Genomic DNA, 8,626 nt, shown 5'->3' on the forward strand with positions numbered 1-8,626 from the left:
CCTATCCTCCAAAATGGCTCCAGCAAAAGCCTGCCTTCCTATCTGAAGTTCCACTACTAAAAGTCATTCCTTTGTTTCTGGAAGTCTTGGCTTCAGTAGGACCCCGTTACAGCTCAAGGGAAAACAGAAAATGCTAAATCTCTATAGGTTTCTAGGAGTTGCTTCTGACTTTAACAACCAATAGAAAATAAACTTATTTAGCTAGGTTCTGTTCTGACCAGAAAAAGAAAGTGGTTTTTGATTGGTTTTGTTTGTTTTTATTGCCAGAAATCAAATAGCTGATCAAAAATGAAGCGCTATTCAGTGTGGGGAAGGACTCCACCTCTTCTTCAGCTCTCCAGATTTTCCTAGGAAGAACAGTGAAAATCCTATAGTCAGAAAGGATAGTCTTTTTTTTTTTTTTAATTTGACATGTAGAGTTATAGACAGTGAGAGAGAGAGAGACAGAAAGATCTTCCTTCTGTTGGTTCACTCCTCACATGGCCACTACGGCCAGAGCTACACCAGTCTGAAGCCAGAAGCCAGGTGCTTCTTCCTGGTCTCCCATGCGGGTGCAGGGGACCAAGCACCTGGGCCATCCTCCACTGCCTTCCCAGGCCACAGCAGAGAGCTGGCCTGGAAGAAGAGCAACCGGGACTAGAACCTGGTGCCTATACGGGATGCCGGCGCCACAGGCAGATGATTAACCAAGTGAGCCATGGTGTCGGCCCCAAGAAAGGATAGTCTTGAGGAACTTCCTCTAAGTAGCCAGGGACAGCAGCTCTTACTAAGGCTTCTCCTGATCCTAGAAAGGGAGGCAAGAGCTCTCTAACCCCTAAAGTTCTAATAATTACAGCAGTTACCACTACAGAGGATGAGACTGTTTTTTGTTAAACAATATTAAGATGATTCTGGAGCAGGCATTGTGCCCCAGGGGGTTGGGCCACTGCTTGGGACGCAGGCATTTTGTATCAGAGTGCCTGCGATCAAGTGTTGTCTCCACTTCTGATACAGTGGCCTTCTAAGGAGCCTGTGAGGCAATAGATAGTGGCTCCAGTACCTGATTTCTTGCCACCCATGTGGGAGCCCCAAATGGAGTTCCTGCCTCCTCCTGGCTTTGGCCTTGCCTGGCCCTGGCTGTTATAGGCATTTGGGAGAGAACCAATGGATGGAAGATCTCTCTCTTCTCCCTCACCCCCCAGCTCTGCCTTTCAAATAAATAAACATTTAAAAAATGATTCTGAACTTCAGCAACACATGTCTAAAGACCTAGAAATTTTCCAGGGAGTACAGTGAAGCCAGGCTAACTCCACCAGCAATAAACTTTTGTAGATGATTACATGTAGGAAGCAGAGACTAGCTTGACATCAACATTTTAGACAGTATGACTCTGGGATCCAATCCCACGGGCTAGGCTGCTGTCTGCTCCTCTTTTCCATTGCAAGAAAATCCTGGCATTGTTAGCAAAGTAGGGAGGCCTGTTTTCCTGCTCGATTTTCACCTTACAAAAAGGGTCATAACTGGAGTCCCAGGTACTAGTACCAAAAGAGTGTAAATGTGTGGCAAAAACAGGGGCCCTGACATACTCACCCAACCTCCCTGGCGCTCGACAAACTCCCGGATGGCTCTGTACCCGTTGATCATAGTTATCATGCAGCGAACCACAGGCCTTGCCTTTTTAGGAGCAATGCGGGCCACACCCTCCAGAAGTTTCACTGACACGCCCAGAAAGGCTCTTTCATATGCTAAGGTGGAATCCTGAGTGCACCAAGCCTTGCTGAGAGATGTCACTGTGTCCTGGAGTACTGTGGCTGCCTGAGGAGAGAGACAGGCTGTATCAGTGAAGGAACACTCAGAAAATACAAGAGGCTGCAGGTGGAATCCAGTAAAGCAAACGCATCGGAGGTAATCTTCAGGGGAGGATGGGCAAGCTTCTCTTATTTTAATATTCTGTTATTTCAAGGGGCTTTAGGAAAATATATAAATAGCTCTTCAAATCCGTGATTGCAGATAGTATTGCTTAGGATAAAACAATAGCAATAAAATGATTTGAAAGAAAACTACAGAGAACATGATAGCACAGCTGGTCACATTGGAAAGGTATTATTTGAATGACTAGGACATACTACAGTGGGGGGAGAAAAGATTAGTTTGTCCTCTTCCTCTTTCTTTCTCAAACCATTTGGCCCAAAAGCCATTAGGTGGGGCTAAGCCAGATCTACTGGGGAGAGGAGGCGGGGGGGAGGGGAGATGACAGTGGTCAGAGCAGTGTATCTAAGCCCAAATAAATTGAGAAGGGCACCCATGGGAGAGGGTGCCTAGATTTTAGTTTCTTTCTTTATTTTTTTTTAAGATCTTATTTATTTGAGAGGTAGAGTTACAGAGAGAGAGAGAGAGAGAGAGAGAGAGAGAGAGGGAGCGGCAGAGAGAAAAGTCTTCCAGCCACTGGCTCACTCCCCAAATGGCTGCAATGGCCACAGCTGGGCTGATCTGAAGCCAGGAGCCAGGAGTCTCTTCCAGGTCTCCCACGTGGGTGCAGGGGCTCAAGCACTTGGGCCATCTTCTGCTGCCTTCCCAGGCCATTAGTAGGGAGCTAGATCGGAGGAGGAGCAGCCAGAACTTGAACCAGAGCTCATCTGGGATGCCGGTGCTGCAGATGGAGGCTTGGCTCACTATGTCACAGGCGTCAGCCCCTAGATTTTAGTTTCTAAATATCATTCTCCATTAAAAGAAACCAGAGCTCTCTGGAGAATGGCTGGTTCCAGGCTGGGATATGGGAAATATAATATCTGTTAGAAATGATGCAGACATATCAAAAAGACAAAGTCCAGATTAAAAGGGCTACCATTACCTAAATCTGAGACAATCTGAGCCACTAAATGACAGTCACAGATTTTACCTCGAAGAATAAAGTAGGACTTCATAGGTCCATGCTGATATGGAAATAAATGGATTGAAATTTTGATAAAAAGGGGGATATTTACATAAGATCAAAGTACCACTCTATAAAAATACTTATTAATTACAAAGAGGAAAAGAGCAATTTGGGGCCAGTGTTGTGGCACAATGGGTTAAGCCACTGTCTGTGACACCAGCATCCTATGTGAGCACTGGTTCAAGTCCTGGTTGCTTCACTTCTGATCTAGCTCCTATTGATGCGCCTAGGAAAGCAGTAGAAAATGGCCAAAATGTTTGGTTTCCTGATACCCACATGGGAGACCTGGATGTGTCTGGCCCAATCCCGGCCATTGCAGCTCTCTGGGGAGTGAACCAATGGATGGTTCCAACAGATGAAAGATCTCTCTCCTTTCTTTCTGTCTTCCCTCTCTGTAACTCTGCCTTCCAAATGAATAGAATAAATCTTAACTAACAACTGGGGCCGTTGCTATGGTGTAGTGAATAAAGCCGCTGCCTGCAGTGCCAGCATCCCATAACCGCCCAGTTCGAATCCTGGCTATTCTACCGTTCAAGTTATTGTGAGCCTAGCAGTGAACACATTAGATATCTGCTCCCCTGGTGTTATATGTAGATGAGGACAGGTTGCTCTAGGGATAATAGTTTCTATGATGGTTCACAGGGGGCTATAATGGTTATGAGACTGTAATGGCATGTGGTAAGTGATGAGTTCATACTAGCTGTCATTGTTGATATTAATCAGCAATATCTCCTAGAATGCCATCTTATGATTTTTGTATCTAATACAAAGTCCAAGTTCTACTGCCAGTAATCTATGTGCTGATGAAAAGCCACAGGGCTGCTGTAAGGGTTCATCTCTCACTATATCAGACTTGTAAACTGCCTGTACTTCCTGTGTGGACTTCACTAGGGACCTTGGAGCAAGGTTGGGGGTGACGCCAATGCCCAACAAAGTATTAAAACATGCAGAGTCAGCCGGCGCTGTGGCTCAACAGGCTAATCCTCCACCTTGCGGCGCCGGCACACCGGGTTCTAGTCCCGGTTGGGGCGCCGGATTCTATCCCAGTTGCCCCTCTTCCAGGCCAGCTCTCTGCTATGGCCCAGGAGTGCAGTGGAGGATGGCCCAAGTGCTTGGGCCCTGCACCCGTACAGGAGACCAGGAGAAGCACCTGGCTCCAAGCTTCGAATCAGTGCGATGCGCTGGCCACAGCGGCCATTGGAGGGTGAACCAATGGCAAAAAAGGAAGACCTTTCTCTTTGTCTCTCTCTCACTATCCACTCTGCAGAGAGGACACTTTGCCAAGAATAACCTGCTACACAAACGCTCTGTGCACACTGAGCACAGCTCTGATGAAAATCAAGCGAAGACAAGCTAAAAGGTTATCAGCCTTTGCCAAGAGCTGTCCATCTCTGTACCACTTGGGCTTTGATGAACTCCTAAGAAATGGCAATTGGACAATTCCTGCTGTGTTTCCTGTAATGAATATAAGTCCCCAAATCTTTCACAGAACATTCTTAGTCCTAGTGTAAAGGAGTAGTAAGAAAAGGAAGTTTGAAATAGAAAAAAGCAGCAAACCATAGCAAGAGGTAAAAACCTGACCTGCTCCGGAGCAGTTTCTTTAATGACATTTCTGGCAGCAGCTTCCACCTCTCCATTGAACTGGTCACCCAGCATCCGAAGGCGACCAACAATGATAGCCACGTCAAAAGAGTCAGCCTCTCCTAAGACGGAGAAAACACATTTGTCACCATGCTTGAAAGGATGGCAAGACCCAGGAACTGGCAATGAAGAAAAGTTCTCCTGTCTTCTTGACAGTTTGGCATTGCTCTTTCCCAAGAACTTCGATGTTCTTTCAACAGCACTAGAAAGATCTCCCTTCAGGGGCAGGTGGCTGGTGCAGCAGTTAAGAGTTAAGACATAGCTTAGGATACCTGTGTCCCATCGGAGTGCCTGGTTCCACTCCCGGCTCCTCTCCACTCCAGCTCCCTGCTAACGCGCACCCCGAGAGGCAGCAGGTGGCAGGCCATGTGGCTGAGACCCGGCCATCCAGTGAGAGACTAGATTGATTTCCTGGCTCTTCCTCAGCCTGCTCCAGCCCTAGCTGTTGCAGGCCTTTGGGGAATGAACCAGGGGATGGGAGATCTTTGTCTCTGTCTGCCTTCAAAAAGAATCTCTTTCTTTTCAGGCATGCTAAAATCTTACATTTTGCCTTTTGAAATTTAAGAGGAGGGGCCGGTGCTGTGGCAGGGGGTAAAGCTACTGCCTGCAGCACCAGCATCCCATGTGGGCACTGGTTCAAGTCTTGGCTGCTCCACTTCTGATCCAGCTCCCTAATGTGCCTGCATCCCCATGGAGACTTAGATGGAATTTCAGGCTCTTGGCTTTGGCCTGCGTCAAGCTCAGCTTCTTGCAGCAATTTGAGGGAGTGAACCAGAGGATGGAAGAGCGCGCTCTCTCTCTCTCTGTAACTCTGTCTTTCAAATACATAAATAAAACTTTTTAAAAAAATTCTTATTACCCTTTAATCTCTACCTCAGGTCAGGAGGCTTACCTGAAACAGGTTCTTCTGCGCTGCCTAGGTTCCGGTTAGCAACCTGCAATTTTGGGCCCAGCAAGTCTGCGAGTAGAGCGTTCATGACGCATTCTGTTTGCTCCTCAAAAGTCTTCATTTTAGATGTTTGCTGTTGAGTTGTTTTAACATACAATAAGCAGTTTGCAGTTCAGCAGGGAGTTAGAAACACTGGAAGACCAACAGACGTGTCTACCTCTTGTTAAGTTTCTTACCTGAACGTGTAGCCCTGGACACTTTCCCACTAGCCTTCTTCAAAAATAGCTGATTGCTAAGAAAGCTGTGTCTAAAGAGCTTCTCCACACACTTGGGGATTGTTTCAAGACTTTCAGTTCCTTATTTCAGAACCCCACCCTACCCAGTTGATTAATGAATAACTTCCAGGGTTATACTTAAATCTAAAACTGAAATAGAATTGAGAAAGAGCCTCTTTGGTAATATCATTAAGAAATACTTCCTGTTAGGGTCAGCACTGTGGTACAGCGGGTTAAGCCACTGCTTATGGCACAGGCATCCCATATCAGAGTACTGATTTGAGTCCTGGCTGCTCCACTTCTGATCCGCAGCCTGCTAATGTGCCAGGGAAAGCAGTGGAAGATGGCCCCCAAGTGTTTGGGCCCCTGACATCCACATGGTAGACAAAGATGGAGTTCTAGACTCCTGCTTCAGCCTGGCAGAGCCCCAGATGCTGTGGCCATTTGGGAAGTGAACCAGCGGATGGAAGACCTCTCTCCCTCTCTCTCTCTCTCTCCCTCTCTCTCTCTGCCTCTCCTTCTCTCTGTGTAACTCTGACTTTCAAATAAATAAATAAATCTTAAGATTTATTTTAAAAAATTAAAAATACTTCCTGTTAGGTTATATGTATGGTATAACTTACAGGAAGGCTTTGAAGCTATAACTTCTGATTATGGCATTTATTTGCCATACCATACAATGATGATTAAACACTTATGTGCACAGAACTGTTTAGCACAACAAATAACACAGAAAAATGATACAGGCATAATTCTTGTGTTAGGGAGCTTACACTTCAGCAGAAATGACAGCTGTTAAATGACAATCACATGATGTCTTGCCCTATTATGATACGTTGCACTGAGAGTGTGAGAGGGAAGCAAACCTCGGAGACTGGGATGCTTCTTTACTGCAGAAACACCTGAGATGAACTTGGAAGTATAAATAGGAACTCATTAGGCACAAAGAAGGAAATATCTTCCTTTTAGCCCAAAACCTAATAACTAGGATAAAAGGGATCTGACACACGAAAAAGACATTTTCCTAACAGGATTAGAATCCATTATTGTTTTTGTGTGTGTGTGGTTTTTTTTTTTTTTTTTTTTTTTTTAGAATCCATTATTGTTTTTAAAAGAACTTGGGATTGGATATTCACCTGTTGTGGCCACCTTCTGAATGTAGCTAAACCCAGATTATGGGTCAGGGTCTCAGAAGCAGCATTCAAACCTCTCAGAGCCAACCTATCATTCAACCTATTTGACCTGATGAAAATCTTTTTTTATTTTATTTTTTTTTATTTTTGACAGGCAGAGTGGACAGTGAGAGAGAGAGACAGAGAGAAAGGTCTTCCTTTGCCGTTGGTTCACCCTCCAATGGCCGCTGCGGTTGGCGCTGATCCAAAGCCAGGAGCCAGGTGCTTCTCCTGGTCTCCCTTGCGGGTGTAGGGCCCAAGGACTTGGGCCATCCTCCACTGCATTCCTGGGCCACAGCAGAGAGCTGGCCTGGAAGAGGGGCAACCAGGATAGAATCTGGTGCCCCAACCGGGACTAGAACCCGGTGTGCCGGCGCCGCAAGGTGGAGGATTAGCCTATTGAGCCACAGCACCGGCCATCTGATGAAAATCTTAACAACTCCAACTAATGGGACTGGCGCTATGGTGCAATAAAATAAACCTCCTCCTATTGTGCTGGCATCCCATGCAGGTACCTGTTTGAGCTCTGGGTGCTCCACTTCCGATCCAGCTCTCTGCTTATGGTTGGGGAAGCAGTGGGAGATGGCCCAAGTGCTTGGGCTTCTGCACCCACATGGGAGACCTAGAAGAAGCTCCTGGCTCCTGGCTTCAGATCTGTCCAGCTCCAACTGCTGCAGCCATTTGGGGAATGAACCAGTGGATGGAAGAGCGCTCCCTGTCTCTGTCTCTGTGTCTGTAACTCTGCCTCTCAAATAAATAAATAAATCTTTTTAAAAAAACTCATAAAAAATTCAAGCACAAATAGTCAGTTGTTCAGAACAGAATTTCTGTCTTGCAAAATAACCAGTCACCCTTCTGTTTCCTTCCATTTTAAAAAACAGATAACTACAACATATCTATTAGAATGGCCAAACCCAGAACACTGATAACACCAAATGCTGGCAAGGATGTGGAGCAACAGGAATGCTCATTTGCGGTGGGGTAGCAGTGGGCTGGGGGCAGTGCAAAACGATAGAGCTACTTTAGAAAAGTTTGACATATTCTATACATTCTATTACCATACAATCCACAATCACATGTCTTGGTATGTACCCAAAGACGCTGAAAACTTAGGTCCACACAAACACACACACATGGATATTTGAAACAGCTTTATTCATAACTGTCAAAACTTGAGGCCGGTATTGAGGCATAGCAAGTTAAGCTACCACCTATGATGCCTGCATCTCATAGAGTCCCAGTTCAAGTCTTGGCTACCCTGCTGCTGACCCAGCTTCCTGCTAATGTGCCTGGGAAGACAGCAGAAGATGGCCCTAGTACCTGGGCCCCTGCCACCTATGTGGGACAGCAGGTTGGAGTTCCTGGCTCATGGCTTTGGCCTGGTCCAGCCCTGGCTGTTGCGGCTGTTTGAAGAGAGTATCAACAAGTAGAAGAGCTTTCTGACTCTCTCTCTCTCTCTCTCTCTCTCTCCTGTCACTCTGTCTTTCAAATAAATAAGTGCATAGATCTTAAAAATAATAATTGCCAGAACTGAGAAGCAATCAAGATGTCTTTTAGTACATGAAAAAGTAAACTTTGGTATATCCAGATAAATAATTATTCAGTGCTAAAAAGAATTAGTTATTGAGCCATGAAAAGGCCAAGAGGAATTTGGATGAAAGTTATAAAAATTAGAATATACAACTCTGGCATTCATAAGGAGAGAGGCCATACATGTGTGGTGGCAAAGGATGTA

The 8,626-nt window shown here is 45.7% G+C and overlaps 1 protein-coding gene across 1 annotated transcript; it reads right to left on the reverse strand.

Annotated features, from left to right (window-relative positions):
* Positions 1-250: 250 nt before the first annotated feature.
* Positions 251-6,953, reverse strand: BCL2L15 (BCL2 like 15). Its single transcript, XM_062193492.1, has 5 exons — positions 5,681-6,953; positions 5,448-5,577; positions 4,496-4,617; positions 1,570-1,794; positions 251-347 (listed from the first exon to the last, which is right to left on the reverse strand). Exons 2-5 carry the CDS (start codon positions 5,563-5,565, stop codon positions 330-332), a joined length of 483 nt encoding a protein of 160 aa, XP_062049476.1. The 5' UTR covers positions 5,566-5,577; positions 5,681-6,953; the 3' UTR covers positions 251-329.
* Between the last annotated feature and the right edge of the window lie 1,673 nt (positions 6,954-8,626).

Source organism: Lepus europaeus, chromosome 5, assembly GCF_033115175.1.
Source record: "Lepus europaeus isolate LE1 chromosome 5, mLepTim1.pri, whole genome shotgun sequence".
NCBI classification, from domain to species: Eukaryota; Metazoa; Chordata; class Mammalia; order Lagomorpha; family Leporidae; genus Lepus; species Lepus europaeus.